This window comes from Colias eurytheme, chromosome 17 (genome assembly GCF_061535395.1).
Source record: "Colias eurytheme isolate Ceu_HAF_F1 chromosome 17, ilColEury1 Martin Lab GWU primary, whole genome shotgun sequence".
NCBI classification, from domain to species: Eukaryota; Metazoa; Arthropoda; class Insecta; order Lepidoptera; family Pieridae; genus Colias; species Colias eurytheme.
This window is the reverse complement of record NC_142996.1, coordinates 908,856-931,879: the sequence shown is the minus strand read 5'-3', so window position 1 is coordinate 931,879 and position 23,024 is coordinate 908,856. Positions and strand designations below refer to the sequence as shown.

Sequence of the window (23,024 nt, the reverse complement as noted above, 5' to 3'; positions counted from 1 at the left end):
ACGACAAGTTATCGTCGATAACACAAGTTTATCGGATCTCAGTTATGTTTAGCTGTAAACGGATGGTTATAAACGAATTTACTTCATCATGTTTGGAAGTAATCTTGATGATAAACTTTTACGTTATTGGAGGTAGTTTTATCTTATGATATACATAAATCAATATAATAAATAATTTTAATCGACACAGTCTTTCCGAGTATTGTATTTTTAAATAAATGTCTTACCTGGGAACTTCTCTCTTGAACTCGTTAAGATTCCTGTCGGTTCGTATTATTTATTATTTTATTTATTTAATTTATATTTAACAATTTAAGTGCCTAGATACCAATTTTATGGGCTTCTATTCTTTACCTAAATTAACAACTAAATTTTACAGTTCTTTTAGTGATATACCAAAGTGATGTAGATATTTTTTGTCAGTCAGAATTGAACTCAATATAGAGACAAGTATTGAAAAGACAAATAATGTTTTAATAGAGTTATCAGGACCACCCCAACAAAGCGGACATAATTTTACAAAACACGAAACATATAAAACTCATTGTTGACAGCCCTACTTCAAACTGTCGAGTTTCATACAGCCAGCAATTAATCGACTTTAATAAGCATCGATTACTTCGTTAAATATTAAAACAGTACTGAAATAAATAAAACATTTTAACTGAGTGCACTTTTAAATATTTATAAAGCTGGACGATGTTACATAAACAATTTTAAATTCTCGACACATCTCCGAGTGGTGTTATCTCTGCTTGTGTGTGTGTGTATCGTAGAATTTTATAAACGAACGCACCGATTTAAATGTTTTTTTTTTTGTTAGTTTAAAGTCTTGTTGTCGAGATAGTTCTTATTTTTGGTATTCGTAAGAGAAATAGTCCAATTCTATTCTATAAATATAACTGCCATTCGACATGAAAATCTGTTTTCTACTAATAAAAATATTGTCATAGAAATATGTCCACCCGTTTAAGGATGAACTTAACATACAAAATTTATTGTTGAAATATTGATTTCATTTACAAAAGTTTCTCTCTTAAAAAGCAATTACGTTTCTTACACTATACGTGTGATTTATTGCAACGACCTTTTTTTTCTTATCATGCACATTTGGTAAACCTATTGTGAGTCCTGTATACACTCAACTCTTGGTAACACATGTTAAACCTTGTGAATATTTATTGTATAGATTCCTAGAAGTACGGGTAAGAAATACTCGAAGAGGGTCATAAATAAAGGTATAATTTTGAGTGTTATATAGACCCTAAAATAGTTGAGTTAAATAGCTCTTTGTGCGTAGTTCACTCGTATCCTTCAGACTGTTAAGACATACCTTCGATACTCTATTTGAAGATAAATAAAGTGACTATCTTCCTACAACAAAGTGCTTGAATTATTTACTAAAATTAATCACACCACTATCCATAATCCCAATAGGTTATGGGCCCAGGCTACGTTGTTGATTAATTTAAATACAAATTTTATTGAGAGGAAGAAAATTAAAATTTCAAAGTGCAATTGAAAATTAGTGAATGTATCGTAAGTAAAACATTCAGAGTGAAGATAAAGATTTTATAAACAATATGGAAACTATAAAATCTAAAAGAAACATCCAACCTTTCAACGGTGAAAATTATAATATATGGAAGTTCAGAATCCGCAGTCTCTTAAATGAACTTGAAGTGATTCATGTAATCGATAAACCAGCACCAGCGAATCCTGACAGCAAGTGGAAGAAATCGGAGTCAACCGCAAAGAATGTGTTAATTGAATATTTGTCCGATTCGTATTTAAGTTACGTGAAACCAGAATCGTCGACAAAACAAATTTTTGATGTACTAAACAATATCTTCGAAAGAAAAAGTGTAGCAAAACAAATTGGAGCTCGGAAGAAATTATTTAATTTGAAGTTGGAAGAAGACACAGATTTGTGTAAACATTTTATGATGTTCGATTCTTTGATATCGGAGTTAGCATCAGCCGGTGCGACTATCTCAGAGGTTGATAAAGTGACTCAACTATTGCTTACTTTACCACCTTCTTACAATGGTGTTATAACAGCCATCGAGACTTTGTCAGAAGACAACATCACGTTAAGTTTCGTGAAAACAAGATTATTAGATCATGAAGTTAAACTTGTTAATGAAAGTCTTGACACAAGTAAAATGGTTCTACATGTTGAACAGAAAACTAATGAAAGAAAACGAAATAATAAGGAGCTTAGAAAATCATCGAAAATACGTCGTGGAATCGTCAAGCCGAAACAAAATGGTATAAATTATAAAGGGCACATTAAGTGTCACAATTGTGGAAAAAGAGGACATTATAAAAATGAATGTCGTAACTTCTCGAAACGCTTTAAGTCCAAACCAAGTACAGAAAGACAAAGGACAATTCAAACCATTCAAGCTGAGCCAGTGATTGAAGACAGCTTTGCATTTATGGCTGGAAATTTTCAGTTAACAAATGAAGGAAGTGAAATATCCTTTTAGCAGTTAGTAAGACAGCTGACAGTGAGGTGGAATGGTAAGACGGCAATGACTGGTAAGCCGAAATACAATATATCTATTCTGGAATTTTCGGTAAGTTAAACTTTATTAATTATTAAAATAAAGATTCTAATTCCGAATAAAAATATTAGCATCAGTGACGAGGTCAAATAAGAAAAGATAAATTTTAAATTATCTATTAGAAGTTTGATAAAGTTAAATTATCTAGTAGCTAATAGATGACATTAAATGAAAAGGTAGATTACCTGTTTGTGTGAAGCTTGTATAAACAATAAACAAGTGTAAATGTCATTTAATAAAATAATGTTGAAATCAGATGTTTATGGTTCCCATGATTAAAAGAAATGAATAAATAATAATAAAATTATTTTGTAATGTTTAATGATGAATTCACTCATAAGAGTGTAACATATTTTATGAGAAATAAATCTGATGTATTGTAAACCTATTTACTGATCATGTTAAAGAGAATTTATCTTACTACTTAAAAGGTAGATAAAGGTATCAGTTATCATCTCACATTGCCACGAACTCCATATTTAAAATACCTTTAGGTTTTCGAATCAGCCGTATGTTGAAACCAGTAAAACAAATTTGATGAAAAGTCATCAAAGGTAAAATGGGTATAGAGCGTATAAAGTGGAGAGTAATAAATATGTGGTAGAAAGAGATGTAAATTTAAATCAAAGGCAAAGGGAGACGAGGTTGATTCAGGTTTAAATACTGAAGTCCCTAACGATTCGTTAAACTCAGTTGACAACCTTATATATTCAGTTAAAAATAGCTATATGGGTTAATCTCAGTTGGTTGAAACTGAATGAATAGCTATATTATGTTAAACTCAGTTGGTGAAAACTGAATGAATAGCTATATGTGTTAATCTCAGTTGGTGAAAACTGAATGAATAGCTATGTGTTAAGCTCAGTTAGTGAAAACTGAATGAATAGCTATGTGTTAAGCTCAGTTAGTGAAAACTGAATGAATAGCTATGTGTTAATCTCAGTTGGGAAAACTGAATGAATAGCTATGTGTTAAGCTCAGTTAGTAAAAACTGAATGAATAGCTATGTGTTAATCTCAGTTGGTGAAAACTGAATGAATAGCTATGTGTTAAGCTCAGTTAGTGAAAACTGAATGAATAGCTATGTGTTAAGCTCAGTTGGTGAAAACTGAATGAATAGCTATGTGATAAGCTCAGTTGGTGAAAACTGAATGAATAGCTATGTGATAAGCTCAGTTGGTGAAAACTGGAAGTAAATAGTAGCTATACGTTAAACTCAGTACCTAGACGAAAAACTGTAGTCAATAACTTTGCGTTAAACTCAGTAGCTAGTCATCAATAAAATAATAAGGCAGAAGGCTATCGAAGTATTGAAAATACAAACAATACAGTGCCTAAAATTTAATGACACAGACAATTAGTATTGACAATGAAACCGATATATCAGATAGATATTAAAATTTAAAAGCCAAACTTCATCTAATGAAGATGATTATTAGCCGTTTCATTATTTACTGTGCGCATAATACATTGTATATTTACTCCTAATTCACATGAGATAATTGAAAATAGGAATGATGCTAAACAATGAAAAATGCAATTAATGATGAACTATATTCTTTATTTGTAAATAAAAAGCTTGGACTTTAGTATCAAAACCAAGTAGTACAAATATTGTATATAATGAAAATGGATATTATAAAGTACGATGAGTTCGGAAATCCATAAAAGTGTAAAGCCCGTTTAGTTGCTAGAGGTATTAGTAAAAATATCGGTTGCAACAATTTTGAACTTAAGTCTTTTAACAGCAGCATGGCTTGTTAGTTTACCAAATTGATTAAACTGCATTTTAAGTGGTCAGTTAATCGTACAGTATATTAAAATACTTGAGGGTGTGAAAAGTGAAAACACTTGTGAACCCCGATTGTAAATTAAACAAAGCATTAGGTAGCATATTGCTTAAAGAAAGTTGCCAGATGTTGGATTGAAATATTTGAAAAGACTATTAGACAAAGGTTTTACAAATGATTTTAAGGATCGATTCATGTACATACTGAATAGATGAGATATCTCTAATAATATTTATACTGAATTAAATGTGGACGATCTAGTGATTATAGTGAGTGACTATTGTTGAAAAACGATGCAGAATTTAATGAATTAATTTAAAATGGGTGATTTAAAAGGAGGTTAAATTCTTATTTAGCTTTAGAATCACGAGACAAAATAATGTCGTAACACTAGATCAAAGCACATAAGTAAATATTAAAACCGTATGAAATAAACTTAGTACAATGGGTGATCAAAATCTACTTACATAAAATTCAATTTAGATTTTGAGGCAATGGAATCCAATGAGAATGACGGTATTCCATTTCGAATTCTTATTGGAAATCTAATGTATTTAATTTCATGTACAATGATCTGACTTTAACTATAAGCAGACATGTGAATGAAAATAAACAAGAACTCGGTAATGTTTAAAAACAAGTAGATTAAAATTAAATATGTAAAGGAAACATATAAGAACAAATTGATAAGATACTTGATTCTAATTAGACAAATTGATAAGATAATTGATTCGAGTTAGTATTTGAAAAGAAAAGTACAACGGGTTAATTCTTCTAGTTGTATGATTGATGTACAATATGTTGGAGTACAATAAGGCAGGTTCTTCTACAGAAGCTGAATATATGGCTCTGTATGAAGCTGTTAAATGCAATATGGTTGAAAAACTTTAGCAGCAGGTATAAACCTGAAAACTAAAGAACCTATCTTAATATATGAATAGTAAAATGGATGTACTAGCTAACAATCCAACAAGCCTTATTAGATCCAAACATATTGACATCAAATATTAATTCCTTTGGGATCAATATGAGAAATAATACTAAAATTATTAAACATATGTCAACAGGTGTTCAAATTGCAGACATGCTGACAAAGCCACTACCAGGGAGGATCCTGGAGTTAAGAGCGAAAATGGCATCAGAAGATTGATTAGTAAATAAGTTGTATCTTGATGTAAACTTATATATTTTTTATTGATCTGATAAGGTTTTCCTGGGTTTCCCTTATCGTGAAGACAAATGTCGGATCACTATGTATACGGTTAGTAACAACCGTCCCAGACAAAGAGTAAGCGGAAGGTATGTCGATCAGTATTAAGAGTATTGTATTCAACTTTAGAATTTTGGTTATCATGATGTATTAATATAATTGTATATGTATTAATATGTAATTGCAATTAAAATTGTAACTTGGAAAAGAGATTAACTTTTGAGGGGGCGTGTTGAAATATTGATTTCATTTACAAAAGTTTCTCTCTTAAAAAGCAATTACGTTTCTTACACTATACGTGTGATTTATTGCAACGACCTTTTTTTTCTTATCATGCACATTTGGTAAACCTATTGTGAGTCCTGTATACACTCAACTCTTGGTAACACATGTTAAACCTTGTGAATATTTATTGTATAGATTCCTAGAAGTACGGGTAAGAAATACTCGAAGAGGGTCATAAATAAAGGTATAATTTTGAGTGTTATATAGACCCTAAAATAGTTGAGTTAAATAGCTCTTTGTGCGTAGTTCACTCGTATCCTTCAGACTGTTAAGACATACCTTCGATACTCTATTTGAAGATAAATAAAGTGACTATCTTCCTACAACAAAGTGCTTGAATTATTTACTAAAATTAATCACACCACTATCCATAATCCCAATATTTATAAAAAAAATTGGTTGTCTGTAAAGTCTGTTTACTGACGATAGTTGAACGTGACAACGGCCGATTGTGCTTCTTTATCGCTCGTTCCGCGCTCTCGCTTGCACTTCAAGCCTTACATGGAACGCCTCAGAGCGAGGTAACGCCGCATGAATCATGTTTTTTCGTGCGTGCAGCCGGTTCTATCGAATTATAAGACGTTGTCACGTCAAAAAATTGACGGTTAACGACACGGTCCCCATTAGCATCCACAAGAATTAAAAGTTGCCAATCACAGCATTTAGGATAAAGATACTATACATACTGTTATGTTATCTCGCCAGGATTTTAATATCCGATCCCAGCGGGATTAGGGATTGAAAAATAAGAGGAAATTGTTAGATATTGTTCGAGCGTGTGTGTAGATATATTTCAGGATAAAAACCTTGCGTTGTTTGATTTGGTGTTGAAAAATAAATAGCTTTAATGTTATGTGTTATAAATTAATTTGTAAATAGTATTCACTATAAAAATACGAATGACAAACAAAATAAATATAAAAAGTATAAATGTTTCGAAAAAACAATTACGTAATTATGATAATTATTTATATACTTCATTTTCAGTATATTTACATTGTTAATAACTAATAATAATCGCTCCCCAGCCAAAAATATTCACACCTTTGAATTTATATTTTTGGTTTTATGGCATTCAAATCACTACATAGTATAAAACAAAGTCGCTTTCCCTGTCCCTATGTCCCTATGTCCCTTTGTACGCTTAAATCTTTGAAACTACGCAACGGATTTTGATGCGGTTTTTTTTAATAGATAGAGTGATTCAAGAGGAAGGTTTATATTAGGGTTGTAACGGAGGCCTACTTAGCGGAGGCGGAGGCGGATGCGGAGGTGAAGAGGTTCGCCTCCGCGGATGCGGAGGTTAACGGAGGCGGAGGCGGAGGTGTAATTTGTTCGGAAAATTTATAATTATCGTCTACTTCTACAAAGTACTGCCAAATTTCACTAGTTTTCGGCTTCATCACGTTATTTAAATAACATCTATACTAATCTATACTAATATTATAAAGCTGAAGAGTTTGTTTGTTTGTTTGTTTGTTTGAACGCGCTAATCTCGGGAACTACTGGTCCGATTTGAAAAATTCTTTCGTTGTTAGATAGCCCATTTATCGAGGAAGGTTATAGGCTATATAACATCACGCTACGGCCAACAGGGGTGGAGCCACGGGGGTGAAACCGCGCGGAGCAGCTAGTAACTAATAATTATGCACAAAATTACTTTAAAGTTAAAACAATCACGGTTCAATCGCGGTACCGAACGCTTTGACAAGTTGATTCCTGTTATTCATTCACTCACACTCCCACCACCCGCTTGGCCGTGTTCCCGTGGCTTAAACAAACTCGACCATTTCACTTGAAAACACGCAGCCGAGCGGCCGCGTCGCCTAGCGTCGCTCCTTGCGCGTTGTTTGTGATCGTAAATGAACTTCCGATATGGCTCCGCATAAATTTTGCGGAGGCGGATGCGGAGGCGGAAGTTAAATTCTTTGCGGAAGTTCCGCAGTAACGGAGGCGGAGGCGGAGTTCCGTTACAACCCTAGTTTATATGTATAATAAGATCCATTAAGTAGTGGAGAAGTACTGTTATTTTTGAGGTTTCTAATGTGATGTCGTAAAAAATTACATTTATTCCGCTTACATTGCAAACGCAGGCTGAACCCTACGAGTTTTATCAAAATAATGTACTAAGTATTATACACATTGAAAAGGTCTACAGAAAAGTCCGCGATGGTATATGTCTATCTCTTATGGATAACCCACAATAACTTTTTTTTGTCATTTACTTTTTACGACAAATAATGGCTAATTTTCGAAGCGATTTTAACCAAAACAGCATTAATCCTTAACCAATTAAATACCATGGATACATTGTTCATGTAATATAGATCTATATGGCCCTTTACACCGTATGATTTAAGTGAATATTTTCGAAGATATTACAGATTTAAAAATTGCGGGACGTAGCGTTTGCGGCCGCCCGGCTATGTATTTTATACCCGTGCGATGCCGGAGGCCGGAGCGGGCCGCTATATTTTTATACCTATACAACGTTCACAATTTTTCTGTAGTGTATTTAGTATCAGCATTGCACCCGTGCGAAGCCGGGGCGGGTCGCTAGTGCTTTATAAATATAAATTTATAAAGAATAGAAAAAATTCGATCGGATGGGCGCGAAGGATGCGGGTTCGTGTCCCGCCTCGTGATCGAATTTTTTCTATTCTTTATAAATTTATATTCACACCTTTTTGCTTAAATATTGCGATTTGAAAGAACCGTTGTTAAATTAGATTAATTTAAATATTTTACAGAAAAGAGTTATTAAAAAGCTACGTATAATGTACCTTAATTCGTAATCTACGTCGTTAATAATAAAAACGTTTTTAATCTATTGTGTTCCATTTTAAAAATATATAACAAGAGCGTAAATGGGCCAAACCAATATCCACCTATTTACCATAATATTAAAAAGCATAATCGCTCAAATTGTTCACGTGAAAACGCGGTTGAAAAGCAGAGAAATGTTGGTAAAATTAAATTCTCTTCAACAGATGAATGTGAAATGAAGTATATATTATTACGAATCGGTTAGAGAAAACCATATAATGGAATACTTCTATGCAATGTTCAGGGCTATGTTTTTATATAGCTTTTTTTATAAATTAGACTAGAGTAGATAATTTTTGAAACAAAAAAAAATCGCAGTCAGATGAAACCCATTAGAAAAGGAGGGGAATATGATAAAAATGTAAGGAAAAATAAATTACGGTCAATCCGAGTTCGGGAAGCGGGAGGGGGGAGCTTTTAAGAGAAAAAAATGGTTTCTCTCGATTTCCGACAAAACTACAAGTCCTATAGAAAAAAGTTCAATGGCAAAGTTGTAGGTAATTAAAAGTTCTACAACTTTTGAATTCACAATTTTTCACATAACCTAAAAATTTAGGTGAAAAATTCAAAAAACCAAGTTTTTGGTCTTTTATTTCTATCTACTTCAAAATTTATTTTTTTTCTACGAAATTTGGTGAAAACTTACTTTATTATGTCCCAAATACACTGTAATTTATTTGATTAAAAATATTTATTTTTTCGCCTTATTTTGAATTAATACCAAAAAAACAACCTAATTTTCAATCGAAAAGTCACCCGTCAAAATATCAGCTTTTTTCAAAAACTTGGGGTGCCTTTTATTCATTGAAATCTCTACTTTCATATGGTGTAAAAAAAAATAAACACCACCATAGTAAATGTTCTCAGGAAATGCATACAAACAGTGTGAAAATTAGCTTTTACTAAATCAGGCACACTTATCGAACTACCTGAAATGTTTTTATCGACATCATTTTGCTTTTGAATATGCTGTAAAATATTTAACTTAGAACAGATAATTATTATTCTTTTGAAATATTACCGAAAAGCCGATACAAGAGAAGATATAGAGTTCAAGAAGTGTGCCTGATTTAGTAAAAGCTAATTTTCAGACTGTTTGTATGCATTTCCTGAGAACATTTACTATGGTGGTGTTTATTTTTTTTACACCATATGAAAGAAGAGATTTCAATGAATAAAAGGCACCCCAAGTTTTTGAAAAAAGCTGATATTTTGACGGGTGACTTTTCGATTGAAAATTAGGTTGTTTTTTTGGTATTAATTCAAAATAAGGCGAATAAATAAATATTTTCAATCAAATAAATTACAGTGTATTTGGGACATAATAAAGTAAATTTCCACCAAATTTCGTAGAAAAAAAATAAATTTTGAAGTAGATAGAAATAAAAGACCAAAAACTTGGTTTTTTGAATTTTTCACCTAAATTTTTAGGTTATGTGAAAAAATTGTGAATACAAAAGTTGTAGAACTTTTAATTACCTACAACTTTGCCATTGAACTTTTTTCTATAGGACTTGTAGTTTTGTCGGAAATCGAGAGAAACCATTTTTTTCTCTTAAAAGCTCCCCCCTCCAGCTTCCCGAACTCGGATTGACCGTAATTTATTTTTCCTTACATTTTTATCATATTCCCCTCCTTTACTAATGGGTTTCATCTGACTGCGATTTTTTTTATCTTTTCATTATTTTCAAAGGCTTCTACCCCAGTCTAAATGTCACTATAAATAGATTTGAATGAAGGGTGGAATATCCCTAACTACTCGCTCCAATTCTCGGGTTAAACTGGGATAAAAATAAACTTAATCCCGGTTTAAAACTTAAACGTGGTTATTGCAACTAATAGTTAATTATAAGCAAATAATACAATATAATTTTATGCTTCATTAGTACACGCCAAGGTTTTAATGACTATAATTTTAAGCCAACACATTCTTTTAGATTTTATTACCTATGGCAACTGAAAAACAAGTGAAAACATGGACCTTTTCTTTTGTTTTTATTAACATTAATACGATTTCCTATTTAATTTTCCGTATTATTTATTTATCGTGATAGAAATAAATTATCTTCCATTTTATTTCAACACTTAAATTAAGAAACATATCATAAACTAAAAAATATTGTTTGTGGTTTTTTCACTGTTATCGTGCCTAACTACTACTACACTATCTAACAACCGCGTTAAATCTTTATAAGGTTTCATCGGCATACAACAAAATATAATGAAGCTTTCTAATTACTCTTTCAAAGATTTTAGATTATTTATTAAATCCGATATAATTTTTTTACGAACTCATTTTTATGTCTTGTGTTTGGTCAAACACAAAAACAACGGATGGTACTCAATAAGTAGCGTATTAAATTATCTATAAGTACTTATATTAAAAATCTAACTTACAAAACATAAACTTATGAAAATCAATGTTCCAATTAAAACTATAAATTTTCTCTCTTCATTACTGAAGAGACGATTTATAGTTGAAAATCAAATCGAATTGAATAATTAGAACTTTGTATAAATTAATTAAAATCACAAATTAAAAATTAATCAAATTGAGGATGAGGACTTGAACATTGTGATTTTAAAGATTTTGAATATTAACCTAATCACGAAATCAAAATAATTAAACAATTGTTATTCAATTGTTTTCTGTTTCATTCTTAATTTCTTGTACCTATTTTAAAATTAATAACATGTTATTAACAGATACAATAAGTGTTTTTTTTTAAACTATCTTGATTTTTTGGTGGGATGCATCAGCTTTTTTAAATAGCGACTCCTCTACATATACAATATATTTCGATATTCCTTAATCTATCGAGATTCCTTTGAGTATTTTTTAATTTTCCTTCTAATTTCTGATTTGGCTACGCACACTGGAAATCACCCTGTATAAGGTAAAAGCGCTCAGCAAATTAGCACAGTACCTACGTCAAAGTTAGTTGATTAGCGAGTATTAATGTCGAGTTACTTGAGTTTCACGGCAGCATAGCAATTGATTCCACCAACTTATTCATATGTACTCGAGTCTTAATCCTGCTGAATCGAATTAAAAACTTCAATTCAGAAGTTATGAATTAATTCATCGACAATTTGCCTTTGCGCAAAATATTTTGAGTCGAAAATTTATCAATTAATTTTAAATCAGGATTAAGTAAAGCTCTCTAATATTTATGATTATTTAAAATGGAAACATCAAAACGATTTACTTGTTCTAGAGCCAGAGAAGATTTAACATTTTCGTTTAAATCAATTTGTTAATATAAATTAATTTTATAAAGGACGTCTGGCAATAAATACCCACTCTATTTCTTTGTACCAATATCTAATCATGGACTATTTAGATAAATTTTATGTATACAGGGTGTCCCACTTTCGGTATACTAAGCGCAAAGGGACTTGTAGTTTTGCATACGCTGAGTACTTAAAAAATAATTATAAAATTCCAGACGCATTTTTTTTTTAAATAGAGGAATTCTTAAAATTCCATGTGTACACCCCCAACAAGCAAACGGCCCGACTTTGCCACACGCATGTGAGCTATTGTTTAAGATTATGTTTTCATAGACAAAATACTCACATTAGCGAAGCGGTATATGCCGGCTGCGCGAAGCTAGAGACGAATACATGGATTTTAAGGAAAAATTTAGCAAAAAATTTTTCGCGTAATTTTGTTATTTAAGTATTTTTTATGTGATCAGTGTATGCAAAACTACAAGTCCCTTCGCGCTTAGTATACCGAAAGCGGGACACCCTGTATATTGCATTTACCTGAAGCAAGATCAACTATTTGGAACAATATTTTAATAACCTATAGTTAGTCCTCTTTCTTCTGAAATCGAAAAAAAAATACTTTGAAAAAACACTTCGCATGAAATAGCAGTTTAATGAAATAGCAATATTTATTTTCCATATTACGCACACACATTGTAAATATTAAAAAAGTTACTTAAGACAAACTTATTGTAATAACTGTAAGGCCTGCCAATATTATGACGAGCATTGAGCATTAAAAAAAATGGTATTTATCTAATATTTCTTCCACAGCATCGAGACACCCAAGAGACCCTAGCCGTCCTGGACCGGCTGGACCTGGACACAGAGAAGCCGTCTGATGAGGAGGTGGCTCGCAAGTTCGGCTTCGAAGAGGACTACTATAACGGCACGGTGTCTTGGTGGCAGCAGCTGAAACCCCAGATGTGGTCGTTGTTCGATGAGCCTTATAGTTCTAATGCTGCTAAGGTAACTTTCTAATAAATAGGAAGTATAGGCACGTATTAGTAAAGAAAGAAGAAAACTTATTACGTATGGATGTAGGGGGTGATTGAATAAAACAAATATACTTATACAATAGTAATTATCAATGAACATCATTTTTACACATTGATAATATTAAATTGACTTTAAGAAGTTGATACAATCTCTAGGCTTTTATTTTGTGGTGGTAATTAAAAATGTTTCCTAGACCTATTTCAAATCTAGAATGTTTCTGCTAGATTACTTTCCTATTAATACCTAGATGTACTCCTTAAGAGAAAATCACATTAATAGTAAAACGTTTTCAAAGTCGAAATATTATAAACTTTGCGAAATCTAAAAGATTTAAATGAAACAGCTATTCGCGCTAATTATGCGAATTAGCAGTCACTTTTAGGTAATCTAAATGGCATTACTTTGATACTAGGCAATTAAAATGTCCCCGTTTGAACCGTATACGCCCACTCAAACGGGATTTTTGCCCTTACAAAACCACTTTCGTATAATAATATTAAAAAATAACAGACCACAATCCTTTGACATTATATAAAAAAATCCTCTTTATAATTCAAATTAATGTAAATTAAATTATTTTACACCCGTAGGAGGGTTTACTCTTGTTTTATGAGCAGAGTACTTAAACCTTTTTTAAGGCAATTAAAATCAACCGTTGACCTACAAGCGGAGGCCGTTGAATTAAATATTAGTTTAGTTTTAACGTGCCAAATGTTTAATCTTCATCCATTTCTATCTCAGTTTCATGTCCTTATATTGTATGATTATTTTATGAAACAGAAATAAAGGTCCCATTTCCCAAAATAAATCGATCGTATGTAAATAAGGTTCCCAATATGCTCGGGAAGATGAAGTCAAGGAAAAGAATTTATTATGTTTATCTTGTAGATATAGATCTACAGCTTTATAAATAAAAATTATTTGAACAATACAAAATTTTGATCACGTTTATGAATCATAACTCTCCGTTTGTCGAAATAATAAACGGTTTGTTTCCGGAAAATGGATAAGAAAATTAATTAAACTCAAGAAACAGTTATTCAAATTGCAAAGAAATATTTTATTCCTATTGTAATAATTTTGTAATAATTAAGGCATTAAAGATAACCGTCGTTTACTTCGTATATTTTACAATTGTTTCTGTTTCAGATAATCGGAGTGATATCAGTTTTCTTCATATGCGTCTCCATTATATCGTTCTGTCTCAAAACGCACCCGGACATGAGAGTTCCAGTGATACGGAACTACACAGTGACGACCGCGAACCAGACGCAAAGCTGGGCGTTGGACAAAGTGCAGACCAACGCCCACGTCGCATTCTTCTACATAGAATGCGTCTGCAACGCGTGGTTCACGCTCGAGATCCTCGTGCGCTTCATCTCGTCCCCCAACAAATGCGAATTCATCAAATCCTCCGTTAACATCATCGACTATATCGCCACCATGAGTTTCTACATCGACCTAATCCTCCAGAAGTACGCGTCCCACGTCGAGAACGCGGACATCCTCGAGTTCTTCTCGATCATTCGGATCATGAGACTGTTCAAACTGACCAGGCATTCGTCTGGCTTGAAGATCCTCATACAGACTTTCAGGGCGTCAGCCAAAGAGCTGACCCTATTAGTGTTTTTCCTAGTGCTCGGTATAGTAATATTCGCGAGTTTGGTGTATTACGCGGAGAGGATTCAGACGAATCCTCACAATGACTTTAACAGCATACCGCTCGGTTTGTGGTGGGCGCTGGTTACCATGACGACCGTGGGGTACGGAGACATGGCTCCGAAGACCTACGTCGGAATGTTCGTGGGTGCTTTATGCGCTTTGGCTGGTGTAAGTATGACATAAATATGCATTTATTAACATTTCATGATAAAATTTTCTAGGCTTCTCATTTTATTGGACATTTTACAAAAATCCAAGTTTTATAAACATATTTCATTCGTCAGTTTAAGCCACATTGAAATCATTAAAAAATAACAATTTTATATATATTTTTCCTTCATTTCCATATCTTTTACTAAGTTCATAAAAGTACATTTCACACATGGTCGCAGACAATAAAAGTATTGTACAACAACTTAACTCGTTCTACTTTTCTCTTGAGAATTTTCGTCGGAAGTCAGTGTGTAAACTAACTGACGGGCTGAAACTTTTCTATATAAATATCTATGCTTCACCTGACATTTAGTACTATTTGAGCTTGCACGTGTATGCCTTTGTATTCGGTGACTTTTTAGTATCGCTTATACTGGGTTGGTGGCTTTACCTGTGGGATTTCTATATAAATTACGGGATAGCAGGTTCCATTTACCGTGGAAATACTATGAACTTTCTGTATAGAAAAGTAAGCAAAGGAAATATTTATAATTAAAGTTAATAATATATTGAAATAATTACACGTTTTAAGATATTCTGTGTAAGTGTTATCAAGAATGTCTATTATAACTTGTTAGCGGTATTAATATCAAATGTCAATCATTCTCGACGACTGGCACTGTATAGCAATGTTGCCTTAATTATATTAACTGAATTAAATTATCGCTGATATATTATTACAGTAGGTAATTGTTATTGAAACTATTGCTATTAAGATTAGTCATGAATACTAGATGAGGCTTAATAAATAATAATACCTATTCTAATATTCATTGAATATTTAAGTGGTAAGAAATGTATCTAGTAATAATTACACGAATAACTTTTAAAGAGAAATGTATTAATGATTAATGAAATGAAATTACTACATATTGAGATTTTCACGACGTGCTTTACTGATTAACTTTGAAGTATTAACAGTTAGACCATTTCATTTCCACACATGCGTTCAAACATGACTGTATAGCATTCAATTGTTAGATATTTCTTTACACTAGTATTGTACATGTTGAAATATGTACATAAGATTGAAAAGATCATTCATTCCATAATCATCTCAAATACTCAAAACGCGCAGTGTCTTCACGTCACTTTCATACAGCAATTAAGAATCATTAATATTGTAATCATGCGCTGTATAGCGAGTCGGCTCGACTGCTGGTATGTAAACCACAGCTGCAAACTGTCTGCTTCCTTGATAGCTTTGTAGCGGTGGAGTGCATTTCTAGCAGTCATAATAAATTCTATTTTTACTAACATAATTTTTAAGTTATTAATTGTTACTAACAAAATGAGTCCTGCTTACTTGAATAAATGAATGAATTATTGTTATATAATGAATTTCTAAACTGTACTTCCTTAGGTGCTAACGATAGCTCTGCCGGTGCCAGTAATAGTATCGAATTTTGCGATGTACTACTCGCACACGCAAGCCAGAGCCAAGCTGCCGAAGAAACGGCGGAGGGTCCTCAATGTGGAACCCACCAGGCCGCCATTACGTAAGTTCTTAAATTTATGAGTAGAATTATTTAAGAATGGATTTTGTATCGTTGAATACATAACGCATCAAACAATCCCTCCCAATAAATAGAATCTAAGAATGAAAGGGACGAATGATAAGATCTGAAAAGACTAATTACTCATTGCAAGAAACATCTTTCAAACCGCCTTTTAAATAACTTCTATGTATAGCAATTATTTCTAGTTTAATTGTACGATATATTAATGTATACATATTTGATATTCTTTATTTATTTATTTATTTTTATTTATTATCACGAAAACTTTTAAATTTCATTGAAGTGAAACTTCTTTATCGGGGTTGGAAAAAAATTTAGTGTAACATTTTTACGTTACGCGCCATCTTTTTCTTATCCCTGCTTGTCCCTACCACGCGTGATTCGACGTATTTCTGTAAAGTTGCATATAGTAAATTATTTTTTGAAAAATAAGGTCATAAAGAAGTTTCACTTCTTACGTGTGTACACTAGTACACGCACACATTTTTTTTCTCGAATTTCTCCTGTGTCAATACAACGGCCTGCTTCACTCATTAATATGTAGGTTTTTACATATACATCCTAATTAAACAATCCATAAATTTGAACTCAGCGTACTTGACAGAAATATTTTTTAATTAATTCCATCCACTCGCAAAAACATCAAACACATTTTCGTATTACAACGCAAACATCAGATTTAAGATTAACAGGAATTTAAAAGCGTCTATTATAAATGTTTCTACGCAAACGGGTCGTGATAAATAATTCAAAAACCACAAGCCCGATCCCTTCCCTACTATCGGAAACAACGCGCGTAGCAAATAAATCACTTTCTAGGAAAAACCAGTGAGGACTGTTAAAATTCTCGAGTGATTATTTTTGCGTCACCGCTTTTATTTATTCACATCTTCCCAAGTTTGCGTTATGAATCCCGGAATTTAGACGCGGTTTTGTGTCTGAGATAATCATATTTCTGGTATATCTATCTCGCTCTCTCTCGGCTCGGATTAATCTTGTAAAAATAGAGGTGTGGTATGTTCATGGTAAATTGTACAGAGAATACACTAAATTTATAATAATTATCGATTGAATAAATAAACTATTTCAAAAAAAGTATAATTTAGAAAAAAAAATTGTAAGTAGCTAAAATAATTATGAATTTTGTAAAATCAATGCGTATAAATATTGATAAAATACACGTTTCAACTAGTTCATATATAAAAAATCATCAGTCATAATTTCAACTTATCCTTTGTAAAATTTGAGACATTTGGCATTTTATATAGATTTATATGAGGTAATCTTCAAGTAAAGGTGATCATATCGACAGCAAGTCTCCAAGCTGTTATTACAGTCAGAAAATCTTGAAAACAACCAATATATGAAGTCATAATATATTGTACGGAATCCTACAAGCGATTCCGATTCGCACTTAACCGTTTTTATCATCTGAATAACGTATCGGCAAAGTTGAAACGTCCAACTTACCAAGTTCGACTTAAAATGCTCCAACAGTTATTTTTCTTTAAAAACTTGCTAAAAGGAATTTTACGCGTCAATTCTTCTTGTATTGAAATTGTTATATTGTTACACGGTAATGTTTTCAAGAAGAATTCAATTTATTTAAAATGTTTCTCTCCTCATAGGTATATTATAATAATATAGTTTAAAGTGTATTTTAAACTTAAAATCTTGTTTACCTGTTAAAATAATATAAATAATAATACGTGGTATATTATAAATCATATACAATTTCTTTTTTTTATCAAATACTTCATTCAGTAACTATGTTAAACTTTGACCCACACACACAAACATAATATTATATTAATCTGTCATAACTCCACGAGGCTATTGTTCACATTATTTGCAGGGTTTGAATTCCATGTACAATGTATGCAAGGTAATATTATACAAGTATGCTTGTAATATAATATCTGTGTCAAATACTATACAATAAAGCTTACGTGAAACGAAACCGTTAACAATTAAATTATTAACAGGAGCGCCTGGAGCGCCCGGAGGCCCCGCGGGCCCCATGGCCCCTGGGATGGGGCCCCAAGCTGTGAACAGAAGAATGAATGCCATAAAAACTAATCACCCTAAGGACATAATGGGACCTAACATGGGTATGTATTAGCTTTGCTTTCCATATTATGTAAAAATGTTAGTAATAAGCTTATTATATATAAGCTTATATTATACAATGTATCTAATGATGTTAGCAATAAAAGACAATCATTGTAAAACGAAATCAATTGGCAATTTGTAAATAGTTGAAAACATTTCACAATTTCACCAAAATTTACAAGAACACAATTAACAAGTTGAAACTTCGCAAGCTCTAACGACCATATTCTGTGAATATACACAAAATTCTACAAGGATTGACAAACTTTTATAGCTTGTGAAGTCGAAATGATTGAAAATAATTAACGAAGGGAACATTATCATTAAAAGTCGATTGAATGCACGTTTTGCCGAAATAATTTAACACGAAACTGAAACTTAAGTTTTACTGACGATGTTCCCAACCAAATGTGATATATAACCTAATGTAGCCACAACTAACAGCTTACGCAATATAATCCTCCACAGATGGTGATCGTAGCGAACTCGAAGCTATGATCCAAACGACACCAAACAACTGCAAACGAAAAAATTTAAACATGCTTTAAAAAGCAACACTGACTCTGGGAACGGGCTTCTTATTACGCCTGCACACAAGGAGCTTTCAGGAATGCTAAAGAATCATAAATAATTCACTTACATTATCACTTGCACAGAAATTCGAGGCGGCACTAGAAGCCAAATAGGTCCCATAGCCCTGTGAAGAGAGACGAAGGTTCGATACATTTGATTACGTGGGCCTTCATAGCGTAGATGCTTAGCTGCTTGATCGATGTTGTAGTACGATACATTCACACATTATCATTGTGAAGGATTAACTGAGACATAACACGAACGCTAAGTAATGTTGCCAATTTAATCTGATATACTCTGTTCTCGAATATATTGCCATAAATTACTAATATTTTAGTGAGAATTACGAAGTGTGACGCGCTTGTTAAGGTTAACGTTTTGATGTGGGAATATACGCTTGGTTATTGTTTGGTAATTTGATATTAATTATTTAATTATAGAGAAACGCGTTTATTAAAATATTTCTAGTATAATATTATCTTTTTGAGTTTGTGTTATGTGTCACAGTCCTTTCAACATTGTCTGTAAACATGTATATGTATTTTTTTTGAAAGTGAAGTTTATTTTCAGGCAATCATCAAACACCTATATGTAACACTACAGCACAAGCCCCACTGCCTACATTAAGTACAGCGGTATTATAATCAAATTTAAAAATTATTACATGTTGTCTTCTTCTAACACAATAACATTTATACTGTACTAATCTTGTGTATGTACACTAACCACGACTCCAAAGATTTTTTGTTCTTCCAAATTTTGAAATGTAAACTGTCATATCTTCAAAAGATGTTATATTGCTACCTCAATTGCTGGAAGATATAGAAACAAATTGAATCACGTATATTTCGTTATGCTCTTTGATATTTGAACTCTGCGGAACTCAAAGGACTACGCTTAAGACATATCAAAACAGCACTGTATCTTTCATGCAATATTTGTCATTGTAGAACACTACAAAACCACTTCGGGTAACACCAAAAGATTTTATTTCAATTTTTACTGTGCGCAGTCTTTATAACGAACTCGTAACACAATACTGAACCATTCAAAAGTCCTTTGTGAATACTATCTTCTTTGAAAGTTAATAAAAGAGAAATTACAAACGACCTTAAAGATCTCGCATTTTCTTGTTTTACTATGGATAGCCGAAATTAATTCTAAGAATTTTATTGAGTCAAGAATGGTGAAAAAATTCGAATTTTATTTTACCTTTATAATGGTATTAACAAAGGACTAATACTTTTCCGCAACTAACATTGTCTATTGTCTTGCTTTTTGTGTGAAAATTTCGTCTTTCATAGCCGTTGTTCTACTTTGTTCGATATTAAATTGTTTTTGTGTGAATCCTTTGTGTCCAGTTCGTTCTATTTAGTTGTGAACCTTATTGACTTAATTATGAGCATGCTTTAATGCCTAACTTTTCGTTTATAACAGTCACGTTCGTTCCTTAAAATCTTAACTGATTTATTAATCATAAGATATTTCACAGTCGCAAGCCTAATGCCAGGGGTGGACTTAGCTGTAGCCACGCGTTTGTCCCCAAGCCCCCGCGACATGAGCCCCGCTCTAGCGATCGCGATCCCAATGATGAAATCCGTCAATCTAGTACCAGCACAATGCTTCGATAACATGGCTTATCACAGCGAAAGATCTGAAGATAAATCTAAAGACGATTCCTCGAGACAAGAATCCATCGAGGAAACTAATAAAAATGAATACAGCGATAAGAACGACGACAAATCAGATGTAAGAACTCCGTTATTACGAGATCATAAAATCGAATCGCTCGATGAAACGAAACTAAGGGACACTAAAGTGGAGAAACGAAAATCGTCTGCCTCGACGTAACAACGTCACAATTCTAAATTAATTAATCTTATATAAGCATCATTGCATAATCATGACCAATAATAGATTTATAATTTTATCTAACAAGTTATTACATTTAATTGTATAAATTCAAATAAATTTGAAACACCAATATCATTAAGGTGATAAAGGATACAGAATAAGAATTATCTTTAAAGAGCTATTAACATTCTAGACGAGTCGTTTAATTTATCTTTTCTATATTTCGTGAATTATTTCGTTATCTCTTCTTTATTTTTTTAGAGTCAATCAAATTGAAGATGTACAAAATTGTCTACTCTATTTTATGCAAATGGCATACTAGACTGTTATTAGTGAGAATTATATTACCTAAATCAGGTGACGTAAAGGGAAGAATGAATAGTTTACCCGGTGTAATCAAATTTATATAATAATGTAATGGAATACTATTAACCAGTTTCACTATGCCACTAATGTATTACGTGTAGGTAATCTATGTAGCCAAGCAAATAGATTAGATGCCTTATGGAACCTTTGTGTGACAGACGTCTAACATTTATCTGAAGAAACATAAATTAGTACCAGATAAGTTTAATTTTACGTCATAGAAAAAGTTTTTCTAAGTCAAAACTAAAATCTAATATAGTTTTGTTAGTAAAACCGATTAAAGGTACTTAACATCATGATGAATTATAACTCTTTCTCGTTTGTCTAGACTAAACAAAAAGACGTTTGTGCCACAAAGATTCCAATCCGTCAAGTATTTAGTATAGTATTTATTACCAATTGAGTGTATTTCAGATATATTAATTTATTTCTTTGATTGTACATTTTAATTTAAACTACTTAAGCATGACTAGATACCCAACTTCGACTCCTGGCGTTGCTTTATTAGAATTTAGAACATTCCAATTGGAATTTCTCATAAACAGCCCAGAGGTTGGAATTGTGTCGAAATTATGGCAAATAGTACGGCCCCTGTTACGAAGGGCTTAAATATAACTGCCGAATTGGTTTGCTAAATGCATACCTTTTATGGTGTAATATTGATCTTTTTCTAAGTTTAGAAATGTATCATTTCAGTATTATGAAAATATGTTTTTGTGTTATTTTTATTTTTAGTGATATTTCTTTTTTACTCCTTGACGGATATCTATAGCTAGCTTCAAATAAATGTCTAATATACCTATTACCTATTCATATTTCAGTAGATTTCCTTACTTGCTTTTAGAGTTCCGTAGTCGAATGTTATGACCATTAGATAATATCTTACTGTACTATAACAGTCCATGAAGAATATCTTAAATAAGTAGTTAAAGCATATTTTTGAATTCTACAATAAGTTTTTACATTTATACTCGTTATTTAACCTAGTTTTCGAAATATCTTAAACACTGTTCAATAAAATGGATGATTATGTTGATTGCTTAAAATTGTTCAACTTTACGTGTTCTTCAAATTAAGGCGATGTTTTTGTTTAATCTGTATGCTTGGAGCGTACTTTTTTCAGTTAAATAAGGTTAACTTTGTAAATATAAATAAATATTAGAATAATTTTATATAATCGTGTTACCTATTAGACACACATATCATCTGCACGTTACATTCTCAGTGTTATTTTTATACTTGTACAATATATGGTATTTAATATAAGCGGTAGATAGTTTGAAAAAAAAATATTTTACTCTAATCATAAACGATTTATTAAACCTGTCCATGTAGATATCGATTGAACATGAAATTGTAAATTTAAGCCGTTGCAGACAGTAAGCGGTGCGATGCGTAGCGATTCACTTCGTATGCTATTTTTATTAACCCTATATTACTATTCATTAGTAAAAATATTTGTACAAAATTCCTATTTTCATTTGATTTACTATAATATAAACTAAATTGACACACTATATTCCTAAACCTGTATAAATCAGTACCCCTATAAACGTATCAGCTACGCCCGTAGCCATCCATTCTAGCTATTAGCAATCTGACGTAGGCATTGTCTACGGGCTACGAGCTACGAGCTACGAAATTGCTTTCGTAACTGTCTGAAAGGGCCTTTTCGCTTAAACTACGCAAGTTAATCTAATTATTTAATGATACAACACCTTCAGCTTTGGAAATTGGTTAAGAAATAGTTGTGTATAATCGTTTAATATGA

General features: G+C 32.1%; 1 protein-coding gene across 1 annotated transcript in view; it reads left to right on the top strand.

Annotated features, from left to right (window-relative positions):
* Shaw (potassium voltage-gated channel shaker cognate w) overlaps positions 1 to 21,079 on the top strand; it is a 76,472-nt gene extending 55,393 nt beyond the window's left edge. The window contains exons 5-9 of the mRNA XM_090111555.1: positions 12,729 to 12,923; positions 14,103 to 14,783; positions 16,192 to 16,327; positions 18,334 to 18,459; positions 20,526 to 21,079. Coding sequence (XP_089967681.1) covers positions 12,729 to 12,923; positions 14,103 to 14,783; positions 16,192 to 16,327; positions 18,334 to 18,459; positions 20,526 to 20,884 — 1,497 coding nt within the window. The 3' untranslated portion in view covers positions 20,885 to 21,079. The remainder of the gene's footprint in view (positions 1 to 12,728; positions 12,924 to 14,102; positions 14,784 to 16,191; positions 16,328 to 18,333; positions 18,460 to 20,525) is intronic.
* The last annotated feature ends 1,945 nt before the right edge of the window (positions 21,080 to 23,024 follow it).